The sequence below is a fragment of the Oncorhynchus clarkii genome, chromosome 29 (assembly GCF_045791955.1).
Source record: "Oncorhynchus clarkii lewisi isolate Uvic-CL-2024 chromosome 29, UVic_Ocla_1.0, whole genome shotgun sequence".
In the NCBI taxonomy this organism is placed as follows: Eukaryota; Metazoa; Chordata; class Actinopteri; order Salmoniformes; family Salmonidae; genus Oncorhynchus; species Oncorhynchus clarkii.
In genome coordinates this window covers 46,583,164-46,600,765 of record NC_092175.1, presented here as the reverse complement: position 1 = coordinate 46,600,765, position 17,602 = coordinate 46,583,164, and the positions used below count along the sequence as shown (strand labels likewise).

Genomic DNA, 17,602 nt, shown 5'->3' with positions numbered 1-17,602 from the left:
CGTTGCGTTATGGTAATGAGCTTAGGTCTATAAATAGAATCCCGGATCCGGGTTTGGTCGTCGCAACAGGTTAAGCCGTCTCCAAAATCGTTTTAGAGAATTTGGCAGCAAGTCCAACTGACCTCGTAACCACGCCAACTGAGGACCTCCACATCCGGCTTCTTCAATTGAAGGATCGTCTGAGACCAGCCACCTGGACAAGCTGATGAAACTGAGGAAACTAGGGCCTGTCTCCCTAGTGGGTGGGCCTGTCTCCCTAGTGGGTGGGCCTGGCTCCCTAGTGAGTGGGCCTGGCTCCCTAGTGGGTGGGCCTGTCTCCCTAGTGGGTGGGCCTGTCTCCCTAGTGGGTGGGCCTGGCTCCCTAGTGGGTGGGCCTGTCTCCCTAGTGGGTGGGCCTGTCTCCCTAGTGGGTGGGCCTGTCTCCCTAGTGGGTGGGCCTGTCTCCCTAGTGGGTGGGCCTGTCTCCCTAGTGGGTGGGTCTATGCCCTCCCAGCCCCACCCATGACTGCGCCACTGCCCAGTCATATGGTATCCATAGATTAGAGGCTAATTTATTTATTTGAATTGACTGATTTCCTCATATGTACTTTAACTCAGTAAAATCTTTGAAATTGTTGTATGTTGCGTTTATATTTTTGTTCAGTGTATATTTCAACATTTGAGATAGACTACATGATCACACCGGTAATAGATCTGTTGTTGTATTACTTATGAGGCTCAGCTGAATGAACATTTACATAGTTGTCATACATAGTCTCTGCGGAGGGAGAGCAGCAGACTGAGATCAGTCTCTCAAGATCCCTCCACTCTCCCTTTCCTCCACTGACCATAAAGTGACACCGTCTTCCAGCTGATGGTGAAACACCAGCCACACTGCATGATTTCTGGCCTCAAATTCATGTTGTTACTCCTATGAACAGAGAATGTGAAATATTTGCAGTGCTTGTTGTAGCGCTGAGTGGAAATAGGAAGAACGCTCATTTTATGGGTTATAAAAGTGTTGAATACTAAGTGTTGACAGTGGTGAGTAAGAACTTAAACTAACTCATAAAAACAGCCATCTCTTCACTGTATTCGTTGACCGTCTCTCTCTAGTCGTGGTTTTAAACGTTTTGAAATCTCACAGCTTCAACTTTGCTGTAGCTTTATGTTATGACTACAGACGCGGTCATCCGATTGGCCAGCGGAGGCCTATAGTGCACTTGATTTGGGCCCACCAGCAGAGTTTGTACCTTCAGACACATGAAAAGGTTCAAAATGTGTCACGATCGTCAAATAATATAAATCAATAATTAGACACAGTGTAAATAGAGTTCCACACTTTTCATTGAATTGAATTTTTAATGAGTGAAACTCATCAAAACAACAAAGATGTAAGGATGTGAAGTGCGCAGAAACAATGTCCCACATCCCAGGTGGGAAAAAGGCCAAACTAAATATGATGCCCGATTAGAGGCAACGATATTCAGCTGCCTCCAACACACACCAACAACATAGAAATGTAATACCTAGAACACCCCCCTAGTCACGCTCTGACCTATTACACCATAGAGAACCCCGAGGGCTCTCTATGGTCAGGGCGTGACAAAATGGCAACAGTTGGCCTGCTACCCGGCGCTCTGAGCCGTTGAATCTGGTGCACCAACAACCCGAGACAAATAAAAAGGAACACAAGGCTTTATAGTTGTTGTTTTTTATAGAAATGTTCGGAGATAGACTAGGGTTGCCTTGGAGATTGTTGACCGGTTGGTCACTCTAGAAAGCTCTAGAAAGTTGAGTGAAGGTCAATTTCGTGCTTCTCTATGTGGGCTTCTTCTGGTGTGGCTCCTGGGGGAGCTTAGAGGGAACATTGCTCACCAGACATGTCACCCATTGAGCATGTTTGGAATGCTCTGGATCGACGTGTGCAACAGAGTGTTCCAGTTCCCACAAATAAGCAGCAACATCGGACAGCCATTGAAGAGGAGTGGGACGACCTTCCACAGGCCACACGCAACAGCCTGATTAACTCTATGTAAGGAGATATGAATCAACAGATTCATATCTGTATACCAGGTCATGTGACCGGGAATACAGATTAGGGCCTAATGAAAATCTTTGAAATTGTTGCATGTTTGTGTTTATAGTTTTGTTCAGTGTACAGTATATATACATATAATATATATTTATCACAAGCCATTTGGTTTAAATATTGCCTTTCAGTTTCTCTATAAAAGTGAGGAGGGAACAGAATTAAGACAATGTACTGGAAAACTGACTCCAGTGATTATGATGAATAATAATAAGATGCCGAACGAGGAGAGGAAGAGGGAGAGGAAGAGGAAGAAGAAGAAGAGGAAGAGGAAGAGGAAGAAGAAGAGGAGGAAGAGGAAGAAGAAGAGGAGGAAGAACAGGAAGAGGAAGAAGAAGAGGAGGAAGAACAGGAAGAGAAGGAGAAGAAGAAGAAGAGGAAGAGAAGAAGAAAAGGAGAAGAAGAAAAGGAGAAGAAGAAGAAGAGGAAGAGAAGAAGAGAAGGAGAAGAAGAAGAAGAGGAAGAGAAGAAGAAAAGGAGAAGAAGAAGAGAAGGAGAAGAAGAAGAAGAGGAAGAGAAGAAGAAAAGGAGAAGAAGAAGAAGAGGAAGAGAAGAAGAAAAGGAGAAGAAGAAGAAGAGGAAGAGAAGAAGAAAAGGAGAAGAAGAAGAAGAGGAAGAGAAGAAGAAAAGGAGAAGAAGAAGAAGAGGAAGAGAAGAAGAAAAGGAGAAGAAGAAGAAGTGGAAGAGAAGAAGAAAAGGAGAAGAAGAAGAAGAGGAAGAGAAGAAGAAAAGGAGAAGAAGAAGAAGAGGAAGAGAAGAAGAAGAAAAGGAGGAGAAGAAGAAGAGGAAGAGAAGAAGAAAAGGAGAAGAAGAAGAAGAGGAAGAGAAGAAGAAGAAAATGAGGAGAAGAAGAAAAGAAGAAGAAGAAGAAAAGGAGAAGAAGAAGAAGAGGAAGAGAAGAAGAAGAAGAGGAAGAGAAGAAGAAAAGGAGAAGAAGAAGAAGAGGAAGAGAAGAAGAAAAGGAGAAGAAGAAGAAGAGGAAGAGAAGAAGAAAAGGAGAAGAAGAAGAAGAGGAAGAGAAGAAGAAAAGGAGAAGAAGAAGAAGAGGAAGAGAAGAAGAAGAAAAGGAGGAGAGGAAGAAGAGGAAGAGAAGAAGAAAAGGAGAAGAAGAAGAAGAGGAAGAGAAGAAGAAGAAAAGGAGGAGAAGAAGAAAAGAAGAAGAAGAAGAAAAGGAGAAGAAGAAGAAGAGGAAGAGAATAAGAAAAGGAGAAGAAGAAGAAGAGGAAGAGAAGAAGAAGAAAAGGAGGAGAAGAAGAAGAAGAGGAAGAGAAGAAGAAAAGAAGAAGAAGAAGAAAAGGAGAAGAAGAAGAAGAGGAGAAGAAGAAGAAGAGGAAGAGAAGAAGAAAAGGAGAAGAAGAAGAAGAGGAAGAGAAGAAGAAGAAAAGGAGGAGAAGAAGAAAAGAAGAAGAAGAAGAAAAGGAGAAGAAGAAGAAGAGGAAGAGAAGAAGAAAAGGAGAAGAAGAAGAAGAGGAAGAGAAGAAGAAAAGGAGAAGAAGAAGAGAAGGAGAAGAAGAAGAAGAGGAAGAGAAGAAGAAAAGGAGAAGAAGAAGAAGAGGAAGAGAAGAAGAAAAGGAGAAGAAGAAGAAGAGGAAGAGAAGAAGAAAAGGAGAAGAAGAAGAGAAGGAGAAGAAGAAGAAGAGGAAGAGAAGAAGAAAAGGAGAAGAAGAAGAAGAGGAAGAGAAGAAGAAAAGGAGAAGAAGAAGAAGAGGAAGAGAAGAAGAAAAGGAGAAGAAGAAGAAGAGGAAGAGAAGAAGAAGAAAAGGAGGAGAAGAAGAAAAGAAGAAGAAGAAGAAAAGGAGAAGAAGAAGAAGAGGAAGAGAAGAAGAAGAAGAGGAAGACAAGAAGAAAAGGAGAAGAAGAAGAAGAAGAAGAGAAGAAGAAGAAAAGGAGGAGAAGAAGAAAAGAAGAAGAAGAAGAAAAGGAGAAGAAGAAGAAGAGGAAGAGAAGAAGAAAAGGAGAAGAAGAAGAAGAGGAAGAGAAAAAGAAAAGGAGAAGAAGAAGAAGAGGAAGAGAAGAAGAAAAGGAGAAGAAGAAGAAGAGGAAGAGAAGAAGAAAAGGAGGAGAAGAAGAAAAGAAGAAGAAGAAGAAAAGGAGAAGAAGAAGAAGAGGAAGAGAAGAAGAAAAGGAGAAGAAGAAGAAGAGGAAGAGAAGAAGAAGAAAAGGAGAAAAAGAAGAAGAGGAAGAGAAGAAGAAAAGGAGAAGAAGAAGAAGAGGAAGAGAAGAAGAAGAGGAAGAGAAGAAGAAAAGGAGAAGAAGAAGAAAAGGAGAAGAAGAAGAAGAAAAGGAGGAGAAGAAGAAAAGAAGAAGAAGAAGAAAAGGAGAAGAAGAAGAAGAGGAAGAGAAGAAGAAAAGGAGAAGAAGAAGAAGAGGAAGAGAAAAAGAAAAGGAGAAGAAGAAGAAAAGGAGGAGAAGAAGAAGAGGAAGAGAAGAAGAAAAGAAGAAGAAGAAGAAGAGGAAGAGAAGAAGAAGAGGAAGAGAAGAAGAAAATGAGAAGAAGAAGAAGAGGAAGAGAAGAAGAAAAGGAGAAGAAGAAGAAGAGGAAGAGAAGAAGAAGAAAAGGAGGAGAAGAAGAAAAGGAGAAGAAGAAGAAGAGGAAGAGAAGAAGAAAAGGAGAAGAAGAAAAGAAGAAGAAGAAGAAGAGGAAGAGAAGAAGAAAAGGAGAAGAAGAAAAGAAGAAGAAGAAGAAGAAGAGGAAGAGAAGAAGAAAAGGAGAAGAAGAAGAAGAGGAAGAGAAGAAGAAAAGGAGAAGAAGAAGAAGAGGAGGAGAAGAAGAAGAAAAGGAGGAGAAGAAGAAAAGGAGAAGAAGAAGAAAAGGAGAAGAAGAAGAAGAGGAGAAAAAGAGGAGAATGAGGTTTGTCTTACTTTATAAGTGAAGGTCTCAGCGTGGAAGTGGACGGTGTGAATGTCGACCTCGTTGCCCATCCCCAGTAGATACCAGTCCACTGTCTGGCCATTAGACATGGTCAGACCATGAAGGTTTCCATACAGCTTACCATTTATACCTACACACACACACACACACAGGCACACACACACACACACACACACACACACACACACACACACACACACACACACACACACACACACAATAATACTCCTTAATACCATCACAGTCAACATGATCTCTCTCTCTCAGCCTCTGTCTTTGTTGGTTCCCAATCATACTATGTATCTTTCCTCCTGAAGTGTGCACTCTCTCACTACTCTACAAAAATATAAAAGCAATAGTGTAGGAATGGGCTAGAAGGAGTTTCCAAATCCTGTAATTTCCTTTCAAATCCATGAAGGGAAGTGCAAATCTAGGGAGGAAGGAGAGAATATTGGGACACACTCACTCTCTTTTCTATAAGCTTGGCTCTTCTTCTCCCTCCCGCTCCCCCTCCTCTTCTCACCTCCCCCTCCTCCCTCTCCCCCTCCTCTCCCCCTCCTCCTCTCCCTCTTCTCCTCCTCTCCCTCCCTCTCCCCCTCCTCTCCCCCTCCTCCTCTCCCTTCCTCTTCTCCTCCTCTCCCTCCCCCCCCCTCCTCTCCCTCCCTCTCCCCCTCCTCTCCCTCCCTCTCCCCCTCCTCTCCCTCCCTCTCCTCTCCCTCCCTCTCCCCCTCCTCTCCCCCTCCCTCTCCCCCTCCTCTTCTCCCTCCCTCTTCTCCTCCTCTCCCCCCTCCCTCTTCTCCTCCTCTCCCCCTCCTCTCCTCCTCCTCCTCCTCCTCTCCTTCCCTCTCCTCTCGATCCCTCTCCTTACATCCCTCCCTCTCCCCCTCCTCTCCTCCTCTCCATCCTCTCCCTCTCCCTCTCCCCCTCTCCCTCTCCCCCTCCTCTCCTCCTCCTCTCCCTCCCCCTCTCTCTCCTCACCGTGCATCTTGTTGCTCTCTATAAAGTTGTCGTCCACGGTGAAGTTACTGGGGTCAGTGTGGAGGTAAGTTCTGATGTTGTCTTCCAGGTACCAGGACTCATTCTCATCAAACACCATGAAGAGCAGAGCAAACTCCCTCTCCACGTCCCTCCTCTTCCTCGTCCCCTCCTTAGCTCCACGCTGCAGTACTCCCTGTCTGCAGACCACCAGGGGACCCAAGAGACCGCTGAACACGTCCTGAAGGACAGATAGAGAGGCTTACTGGATACAGGCAGACACACACATTCTCAGGAGTTTTATAGGTAAACACACACACCTTGACGAAGTCAACAGTGGAGTAGTACGCGTAGGAGATACAGTTAGGATCAGAGACTCCTGGACCAGAGCTCTCTGGGACCTCCCATCTGAACTCTGTCATATAACCTGGGGATGAGAGAATAGAGGAGAGGAGAGGAGGAGAGAGATGGAGAGGAGGAGAGGGGAAAAGGAGAGGAGAGGAGGAGAGGGGAAAAGGAGAGGAGGAGAAGAGGAGAGGGGAAAAGGAGAGGAGAGGAGGAGAGGGAAAAAGGAGAGGAGAGGAGGAGAGGGGAAAAGGAGAGGAGGAGAGGAGGAGAGGGGAAAAGGAGAGGAGGAGAGGAGGAGAGGGGAAAAGGAGAGGAGGAAAGGGGAAAAGGAGAGGAGGAGAGGAGAAGAGGGGAAAAGGAGAGGAGGAGAGGAGGAGAGGGGAAAAGGAGAGGAGGAGAGGGGAAAAGGAGAGGAGGAGAGGAGGAGAGGGGAAAATGAGAGGAGGAGAGGGGAAAAGGAGAGGAGGGGAGTAGGAGAGGGGAGGGAGAGGGTAAAGGAGAGAAGGAGAGGAGGTAGAGGGGGAGAGGGGAGGAGAGGGGGGATGAGAGAGGAGGAGTGTACAGGGGAGAGGAGGTGGGGGAGGAGGAGGAGAGGAGGATAGAGGGAGAGGGGAGGGGGAGAGGAGGAGAAGAGGAGAGAGGAAAGGAGAGAGGAGGATAGAAGAGGAGAGGAGAGGAGGAAAGGAGAGATAAGGAGAAGAGGAGAGAGGAGGATAGAAGAGGAGAGGAGGAAAGGAGAGAGAAGGAGAAGAGGAGAGAGGAGAGGAGGAAAGGAGAGAGGAGGATAGAAGAAGAGAGGAGGAGATAGAAGGGGAGGATCACACACACATTAACATGGACCGTTGTTGGTTGGACAGGTGTGTCTGTGTCTGTGATGTCCACTCTGTGTGTTTGTATAGAGTGCGGCCGGCAGTGTGTTTGTGTGTGTGTTTTACCTGGTTGGACAGGTGTGTCTGTGATGTCCACTCTGTGTGTTTGTGTGTGTGTGTTTTACCTGGCTGGACAGGTGTGTGTGTGTCGGTAGTGACCACTCCGTGAGCGTGTATAGAGTACGGACGGCTGGCTCTGTTCTTAAAGGTGATCAGAACCTCCTCTCCCACCTCCACCCTGATGATAGGACCTGTAGGAACGACACACAAACACACCAGTAACCGTATCAATCCCAGCTAGCGCATAAACGTTCTGAGAACCATATGTTTCTTAGAGCTTGGTGAGAGCATGGTTGTCCTACGGTTATTTAGCCTACAACCTTCCCACAACCTTCTGGGAACGTTGCTTGGCTTTGGAACATTCTCAGCACATTTAAGGAACTTGACAATAAAACACTATTTTCTTTTGTATTTCGTTCCTTTTAACATAAAAGGTTTGGTTACGTTTGGTTATATTTAATTAACATTTTGGAAAAGGTTCTAGGAATGTTCTCCAACGGGTTTGACATTGGGAACGTTCAGAGAACGTTAAGAAACAACGTTCTTCCGTGGGAATTTCAGTGGCGTCATCACGCCATACCGCTGAGAGTCATCACGGCCATACCGCTGTGAGTCATCACGCCATACCGCTGTGAGTCATCACGGCCATACCGCTGTGAGTCATCACGCCATACCGCTGTGAGTCATCACGCCATACCGCTGTGAGTCATCACGCCATACCGCTGTGAGTCATCATGGCCATACCGCTGTGAGTCATCACGGCCATACCGCTGTGAGTCATCACGCCATACCGCTGTGAGTCATCACGCCATACCGCTGTGAGTCATCACGGCCATACCGCTGTGAGTCATCACGCCATACCGCTGTGAGTCATCACGCCATACCGCTGTGAGTCATCACGGCCATACCGCTGTGAGTCATCACGCCATACCGCTGTGAGTCATCACGGCCATACCGCTGTGAGTCATCACGCCATACCGCTGTGAGTCATCACGCCATACCGCTGTGAGTCATCACGGCCATACCGCTGTGAGTCATCACGCCATACCGCTGTGAGTCATCACGCCATACCGCTGTGAGTCATCACGCCATACCGCTGTGAGTCATCACGCCATACCGCTGTGAGTCATCACGGCCATACCGCTGTGAGTCATCACGCCATACCGCTGTGAGTCATCACGCCATACCGCTGTGAGTCATCACGGCCATACCGCTGTGAGTCATCACGCCATACCGCTGTGAGTCATCACGCCATACCGCTGTGAGTCATCACGCCATACCGCTGTGAGTCATCACGCCATACCGCTGTGAGTCATCACGCCATACCGCTGTGAGTCATCACGCCATACCGCTGTGAGTCATCACGCCATACCGCTGTGAGTCATCACGCCATACCGCTGTGAGTCATCACGGCCATACCGCTGTGAGTCATCACGCCATACCGCTGTGAGTCATCACGCCATACCGCTGTGAGTCATCACGCCATACCGCTGTGAGTCATCACGCCATACCGCTGTGAGTCATCACGGCCATACCGCTGTGAGTCATCACGCCATACCGCTGAGAGTCATCACGCCATACCGCTGTGAGTTATCACGGCCATACCGCTGTGAGTCATCACGCCATACCGCTGTGAGTCATCACGCCATACCGCTGTGAGTCATCACGGCCATACCGCTGTGAGTCATCACGCCATACCGCTGTGAGTCATCACGCCATACCGCTGTGAGTCATCACGCCATACCGCTGTGAGTCATCACGCCATACCGCTGTGAGTCATCACGCCATACCGCTGTGAGTCATCACGGCCATACCGCTGTGAGTCATCACGCCATACCGCTGTGAGTCATCACGCCATACCGCTGTGAGTCATCACGGCCATACCGCTGTGAGTCATCACGCCATACCGCTGTGAGTCATCACGCCATACCGCTGTGAGTCATCACGCCATACCGCTGTGAGTCATCACGCCATACCGCTGTGAGTCATCACGCCATACCGCTGTGAGTCATCACGCCATACCGCTGTGAGTCATCACGCCATACCGCTGTGAGTCATAACGGCCATACCGCTGTGAGTCATCACGCCATACCGCTGTGAGTCATCACGCCATACCGCTGTGAGTCATCACGCCATACCGCTGTGAGTCATCACGCCATACCGCTGTGAGTCATCACGGCCATACCGCTGTGAGTCATCACGCCATACCGCTGAGAGTCATCACGCCATACCGCTGTGAGTTATCACGGCCATACCGCTGTGAGTCATCACGCCATACCGCTGTGAGTCATCACGCCATACCGCTGTGAGTCATCACGCCATACCGCTGTGAGTCATCACGCCATACCGCTGTGAGTCATCACGGCCATACCGCTGTGAGTCATCACGCCATACCGCTGTGAGTCATCACGGCCATACCGCTGTGAGTCATCACGCCATACCGCTGTGAGTCATCACGCCATACCGCTGTGAGTCATCACGGCCATACCGCTGTGAGTCATCACGCCATACCGCTGTGAGTCATCACGCCATCCCGCTGTGAGTCATCACGGCCATACCGCTGTGAGTCATCACGCCATACCGCTGTGAGTCATCACGCCATACCGCTGTGAGTCATCACGCCATACCGCTGTGAGTCATCACGGCCATACCGCTGTGAGTCATCACGCCATACCGCTGTGAGTCATCACGCCATACCGCTGTGAGTCATCACGCCATACCGCTGTGAGTCATCACGCCATACCGCTGTGAGTCATCACGGCCATACCGCTGTGAGTCATCACGCCATACCGCTGTGAGTCATCACGCCATACCGCTGTGAGTCATCACGGCCATACCGCTGTGAGTCATCACGCCATACCGCTGTGAGTCATCACGGCCATACCGCTGTGAGTCATCACGCCATACCGCTGTGAGTCATCACGCCATACCGCTGTGAGTCATCACACCATACCGCTGTGAGTCATCACGCCATACCGCTGAGAGTCATCACGCCATACCGCTGTGAGTTATCACGGCCATACCGCTGTGAGTTATCACGGCCATACCGCTGTGAGTCATCACGCCATACCGCTGTGAGTCATCACGCCATACCGCTGTGAGTCATCACGCCATACCGCTGTGAGTCATCACGCCATACCGCTGAGAGTCATCACGCCATACCGCTGTGAGTCATCACGGCCATACCGCTGTGAGTCATCACGCCATACCGCTGTGAGTCATCACGCCATACCGCTGTGAGTCATCACGGCCATACCGCTGTGAGTCATCACGCCATACCGCTGTGAGTCATCACGCCATCCCGCTGTGAGTCATCACGGCCATACCGCTGTGAGTCATCACGCCATACCGCTGTGAGTCATCACGCCATACCGCTGTGAGTCATCACGCCATACCGCTGTGAGTCATCACGCCATACCGCTGTGAGTCATCACGCCATACCGCTGTGAGCCACCAGTCTCTGGTTGTGGCATTGGTCTCGGAGCAGTGGGGACACTGTGTAGAGTGTTTCAGTAGGGTGATTGACGAGATGTGGGCTCACGTGCATATTGCATATGCCATATATATTTCTTTGCCACTAAACACATTTTTAGGCCTGCTGAGCGCAAACTTGAACATTGTGAAAATTCTGTGCAACTTCCGACACGTTTACTGTGAACACTGAGGCTGTACCTGCTTTAAGTTACAGTTTTACTGTGAACACTGAGGCTGTACCAGCTTTAAGTTACAGTTTTACTGTGAACACTGAGGCTGTACCTGCTTTAAGTTACAGTTTTACTGTGAACACTGAGGCTGTACCTGCTTTAAGTTACAGTTTTACTGTGAACACTGAGGCTGTACCTGTTTTAAGTTACAGTTTTACTGTGAACACTGAGGCTCTACCTGCTTTAAGTTACAGTTTTACTGTGAACACTGAGACTGTACCTGCTTTAAGTTACAGTTTTACTGTGAACACTGAGGCTGTACCTGTTTTAAGATACAGTTTGGCTACTGGCTACTTCGCTTATTCAAGCCTGTCTAAAAATACAAGACTGTCCCTTTAAGACATAAAAAAAGCTCTTTGCCTGACTGGCTTTTCAAAATGTCTAGAAATGTACATGTTTCGTGCTCTTGTAGGAAGTAATCCCTCCCCTATTGCTGACTACAAATGATCTTTAACTGGGCTAATAACTCACTAACTAGCCAATCATATGAACAAATATACACACGTGGCTACATGCAGCTCTCGCTTTGATCCCAAACCAAGCGCATCTACTCACGACCGCTCATGTTGTAAACACAGTCCAGTTCAAAGTGAATGGCACAGATCCATATATGGCAAGGGTCTATTTGCATATAGGCCTACTGCAGCTCTGATTGGTTATGCTGCACCGGTCTGTGTAGAGTACGGCCTGAGTCACTTTTAATGCAACACAATCCTACTCCAATGCGCTCTGCCTACAACAAAATCTCTTGCACAGTTAGTTTTGTGTAGTTAATTTTTGTTTCGGTCCGTTACATTGAAAGTATTGCGTTGATTCGAGCACAATTCCCACAGCAGAGCGAAATGCGGATAGTGTTGACTAAAGGGCATGAATGTAGAAAGATGAGTGAAGTTCCATCTCGTGCTTCTCTGCGCTGATATTTCATCTGCAGTGTGAGGGGAGGTGCGTGGCAGTTTAGAGGGAACCTTGCACAAAAACGTATAGTGTGATCAATATCACATAGAGCGTTGTGGTATAATCAGTATGGCATAGAGGTTTAGCAAAATGCCTCAAAGCAGGGCTACATTTATTTTCACCCCCCGTCAATACACCGGAAGCCGTCATATGGTGTATTGTTTGGGAGTGCGGATCCCAGACCCACCCTCTTCGTGGCCAATTACGTGTGAAACATCTCACTGACCTAGAAATCCCTTGGACATGATGAAAACAAACCCAGGTGTCTCCCAGGGTGAGATCCCTTGGACATGATGAAAACAAACCCAGGTGTCTCCCAGGGTGAAATCCCTTGGACATGATGAAAACAAACCCAGGTGTCTCCCAGGGTGAGATCCCTTGGACATGATGAAAACAAACCCAGGTGTCTCCCAGGGTGAAATCCCTTGGACATGATGAAAACAAACCCAGGTGTCTCCCAGGGTGAAATCCCTTGGACATGATGAAAACAAACACAGGTGTCTCCCAGGGTGAGATCCCTTGGACATGATGAAAACAAACCCAGGTGTCTCCCAGGGTGAGATCCCTTGGACATGATGAAAACAAACCCAGGTGTCTCCTTTAACTTCTTGGATATAGGGGGCGCTATTTTAATTTTGGGATGAAAAACGTTCCCGTTTTAAACAAGATATTTTGTCACGAAAAGATGCTCAACTATGCATATAATTGACAGCTTTGGAAAGAAAACACTCTGACGTTTCCAAAACTGCAAAGATATTGTCTGTGACTGCCACAGAACTGATGTTACAGGCGAAACCCAGATAAAAATCCAATCAGGAAGTGCCGCATTTTTTGAAACCGCCTCATGGCAATGACTCCTTATATGGCTGTGAATGGGCCACGAATGAGCTTAGGCTTTCTGTCGCTTCCCCAAGGTGTTTACAGCATTGTGATGTATTTGTAGGCATATCATTGGAAGATTGACCATAAGAGACTCCATCTACTAGGTGGTCGCTTGGTGTCCTCCGTTGCAATTATTGCATAATCTCCAGCTGCAGTATTTTTCTGTTCGCTTCTGATGAGAAACCAACTGTCACGACTGATATATTATTGAATAGATATGTGAAAAACAGCTTGAGGATTGATTCTAAACAAAGTTTGCCATGTTTCTGTCAATATTATGGAGCTAATTTGGAAAAAAAGTTTGGCGTTGTAGTGACTGCATTTTCCGGTCTTTTTCTTAGCCAAACGTGATGAACAAAACGGAGCGATTTCTCCTACACAAATAATCTTTCAGGAAAAACTGAACATTTGCTATCTAACTGAGAGTCTCGTCATTGAAAACATCCGAAGTTCTTCAAAGGTAAATTATTTTATTTGAATGCTTTTCTTGTTGTTGTGAAAATGTTGCCTGCTGAATGCTAGGCTTAATGCTATGCTAGCTATCAATACTCTTACACAAATGCTTGTGTAGCTTTGGTTTAAGCATATTTTGAAAATCTGAGATGACAGTGTTGTCAAAAAGGCTAAGCTTGTGTTTCAATATATTTATTTCATTTCATTTGCGATTTTCATGAATAGGAAACGTTGCGTTATGGTAATGAGCTTGAGGCTATGATTACGCTAGAGGTCGCTAGAGGTTAAGGAAGCTATTAAAAAACCTCCAAATAACCTATAATGACCGTTCTCAGAGCGTAAATAAAACCTCCCAGGAAAACGTTCTCGGGAACCTAAAAATAAACGTTCCCAGAAAAGGAAAAATGTTCAGTTGGTTTCTCAGAACGTTTAAAAAAAACATTTTAAACATTTTAAACGACCAACATGAAACCAAAAACATACGTTCCCACAACTTCCAAGGAAAAAAATGCGCTAGCTGGGATTTGATCTACTGCCAGAATGGCATGGTTAATTTTTTCAGTGACTGCTTTAAAGGGACGGTATGTGTCTCTTTAAAGCACTAATCCCGCCTTCTTCTCTGTTACTTCCCTTCCCATTTCCCTGAAAGGAAATGACTGGTATGTAGAAACTCAGTGTAGCCCATGTCTTCACCAATCCAATGCTTTTAGATTTGCTGAAAGTAGTGAACAAGTGCAAACATCAGGAGGGAGAAGATATTATTGGGACCCCCACCCTACCCAGAATGCCGAGGTGCAGTTGTTCAGGTTGCAGTTCCGTCTGTGTCCTGAAGGTGTCATCAGTGTACTGTCTATACACCGCCTTCTTATAGCGTGGACCAATACGATTCTCTCCCCTGCCCACGAATATACTGCCTGGACTGGGACACACACACACACACACACACACACACACACACACACACACAAAATTATGAATGAATGAATCACACACACACACAAAATTATGAATGAATGAATCACAGAAACTGACACACACACACACACACACACACACACACACACACACACACACACACACACACACAAACACACACACACGTACAAGCATTTCGCTACACTCGCAATAACATCTGCTAAATCCTATTTATGTGACCCTGTGATTGGATTTGACACACAGAAACACCCTCCTCCTCCTCTCTCTACCTGTCCTCCTCTGTTGCGTGATGTTTCTCTAGTTCCCAGGCCCGGTTAGGTGAGTAGTCCCACTCCACCTCCTCTGCGCTGATGTAGTAGCGAACCACGGACGAGGCACGGGAGTGTGTGTGTTTCACGTTGCTCTCGGGTGAGCAGGGCTTCACAGAGTACCGCTGTCTCATCCCTCCATTATAGTGGTCAGTCACTCTGCAGCTCACCTCAAATACACCTGGAGACACAAGGGGTTAGAGGTCAGGGGTCAGAGGTCAGGGACAGAGGTTAACATTATAGTGGTCAGTCACTCTGCAGCTCACCTCAAATACACCTGGAGACACAAGGGGGTAGAGGTCAGGGGTCAGAGGTCAGGGGTAAGAGGTCAAGGGTGGAGGTCAGGGGTAAGAGGTCAGGGGTAGAGGTCGGGGTAGAGGTCAGGGGTAAGAGGTCAGGGGTAGAGGTCAGGGGTAAGAGGTCAGGGACAGAGGTTAACATTATAGTGGTCAGTCACTCTGCAGCTCACCTCAAATACACCTGGAGACACAAGGGGTTAGAGGTCAGGGGTCAGAGGTCAGGGACAGAGGTTAACATTATAGTGGTAAGTCACTCTGCAGCTCACCTCAAATACACCTAGAGACACAGGGGTAGAGGTCAGGGGTAAGAGGTCAGGGGTAAGAGGTCAGGGGTAAGAGGTCAGGGGTGGAGGTCAGGGGTAAGAGGTCAGGGGTAAGAGGTCAGGGGTAGAGGTCAGTGTCACGCCCTGGTCAAAGTATTTTGTGTTTATCTTCATTTATTTTGGTCAGGCCAGGGTGTGGCATGGGTTTTTGTATGTGGTGTGTTGGGATTGTAGCTTAGTGGGGTGTTCTAGTGAAGTCTATGGCTGTCTGAAGTGGTTCTCAATCAGAGGCAGGTGTTTATCGTTGTCTCTGATTGGGAACCATATTTAGGCAGCCATTTCTTTGAGTGTTTCGTGGGTGATTGTCCTTAGTGTCTTGATGTCCTTGTTCTGTGTTTATTTGCACCAGTATTAGGCTGTTTCGGTTTTCGTTACGTTTATTGTTTTGTAGTGTTTGCATTTAGATTTGTGTTGCTTCAGTTTAAATAAACATGGATCGCAATCTACACGCCGCATTTTGGTCCGACTCTCCTTCACATACAGAAAACCGTGACAGTCAGGGGTAAGAGGTCAGGGGTTAGAGGTCAGGGTTAGAGGTCAGGAGTAAGAGTTGTGAAAAACAAATGAATAATTTCCATGTAGACATACATGGTTTCCACCGTCATCAGCATTACGGAGTCTAAATCTGAAACATTAAGTCATTTCTGAATATACATGACAGTTGTCTTTCTAAGTCAGTGATCCTGCTGCTGTTATACACCTCCCTGTTAATATTAATGTTGACCGCTGTCGTATTCAAACTCCTTCAGGGGGGACCCCATTTATTTCCACATCAATTTCTCACCACATCACACCACATTTCTGTAGGTTAATCTCTTATCAAAAAGAAAACAAACCAAATATACATTTAGTAAATAAAACGTTATTTTTCAAAGTATCTTTCTCAAAAACGCTTGTATGTATCATCTGTACTCTTAAATGTTTTGTTCCGACATTTTAGAGATTTTTTGCAGTTCCGGGGTTCGCGACCCCGACATTGAACACCACAGCTGTATGTGTGTTTATTATGGATCCCCATTAGTTCCTGCCAAGGCAGCAGCTACTCTTCCTGGGGTTTATTATGGATCCCCATTAGTTCCTGCCAAGGCAGCAGCTACTCTTCCTGAGGTTTATTATGGATCCCCATTAGTTCCTGTCAAGGCAGCAGCTACTCTTCCTGGGGTTTATTATGGATCCCCATTAGTTCCTGTCAAGGCAGCAACTACTCTTCCTGAGGTTTATTATGGATCCCCATTAGTTCCTGTCAAGGCAGCAGCTACTCTTCCTGGGGTTTATTATGGATCCCCAGTAGTTCCTGCCAAGGCAGCAGCTACTCTTCCTGGGGTTTATTATGGATCCCCATTAGTTCCTGTCAAGGCAGCAGCTACTCTTCCTGGGGTTTATTATGGATCCCCATTAGTTCCTGCCAAGGCAGCGGCTACTCTTCCTGGGGTTTATTATGGATCCCCATTAGTTCCTGCCAAGGCAGCAGCTACTCTTCCGGGGTTTATTATGGATCCCCATTAGTTCTGCCAAGGCAGCAGCTACTCTTCCTGGGGTTTATTATGGATCCCCATTAGTTCCTGCCAAGGCAGCAGCTACTCTTCCTGGGGTTTATTATGGATCCCCATTAGTTCCTGCCAAGGCAGCAGCTACTCTTCTTGGGGTTTATTATGGATCCCCATTAGTTCCTGCCAAGGCAGCAGCTACTCTTCCTGGGGTTTATTATGGATCCCCATTAGTTCCTGCCAAGGCAGCAGCTACTCTTCCTGGGGTTTATTATGGATCCCCATTAGTTCCTGCCAAGGCAGCAGCTACTCTTCCTGGGGTTTATTATGGATCCCCATTAGTTCCTGCCAAGACAGCAGCTACTCTTCCTGGGGTTTATTATGGATCCCCATTAGTTCCTGCCAAGGCAGCAGCTACTCTTCCTGGGGTTTATTATGGATCCCCATTAGTTCCTGCCAAGGCAGCAGCTACTCTTCCTGGGGTTTATTATGGACCCCCATTAGTTTCTGTCAAGGCAGCAGCTAGTCTTCCTGGGGTTTATTATGGATCCCCATTAGTGATAGTGTTGTTAAGAAGGTAGAAACTAGGACCTGCCTTGTTGATAGTGCTGTTAAGAAGGTAGAAACTAGGACCTGCCTTGTTGATAGTGCTGTTAAGAAGGTAGAAACTAGGACCTGCCTTGTTGATAGTGCTGTTAAGAAGGTAGAAACTAGGACCTGCCTTGTTGATAGTGCTGTTAAGAAGGTAGAAACTAGGACCTGCCTTGTTGATAGTGCTGTTAAGAAGGTAGAACCTAGGACCTGCCTTGTTGATAGTGCTGTTAAGAAGGTAGAAACTAGGACCTGCCTTGTTGATAGTGCTGTTAAGAAGGTAGAAACTAGGACCTGTCTTGTTGATAGTGCTGTCAAGAAGGTAGAAACTAGGACCTGTCTTGTTGATAGTGTTGTTAAGAAGGTAGAAACTAGGACCTGCCTTGTTGATAGTGCTGTTAAGAAGGTAGAAACTAGGACCTGCCTTGTTGATAGTGCTGTTAAGAAAGTAGAAACTAGGACCTGCCTTG

At 46.9% G+C, this 17,602-nt stretch overlaps 1 protein-coding gene across 1 annotated transcript in view; it reads right to left on the bottom strand.

Moving 5' to 3' along the window:
- The window catches only part of LOC139388473 (ferroxidase HEPHL1-like), a gene marked incomplete at its 5' end in the record, with an annotated part of 65,868 nt that overhangs the window by 4,354 nt on the left and 43,912 nt on the right, over positions 1–17,602 (bottom strand). Inside the window, 6 exons of the mRNA XM_071135155.1 lie at positions 4,934–5,073; positions 5,922–6,159; positions 6,239–6,345; positions 7,261–7,386; positions 13,968–14,107; positions 14,394–14,613. Coding sequence (XP_070991256.1) covers positions 4,934–5,073; positions 5,922–6,159; positions 6,239–6,345; positions 7,261–7,386; positions 13,968–14,107; positions 14,394–14,613 — 971 coding nt within the window. The remainder of the gene's footprint in view (positions 1–4,933; positions 5,074–5,921; positions 6,160–6,238; positions 6,346–7,260; positions 7,387–13,967; positions 14,108–14,393; positions 14,614–17,602) is intronic.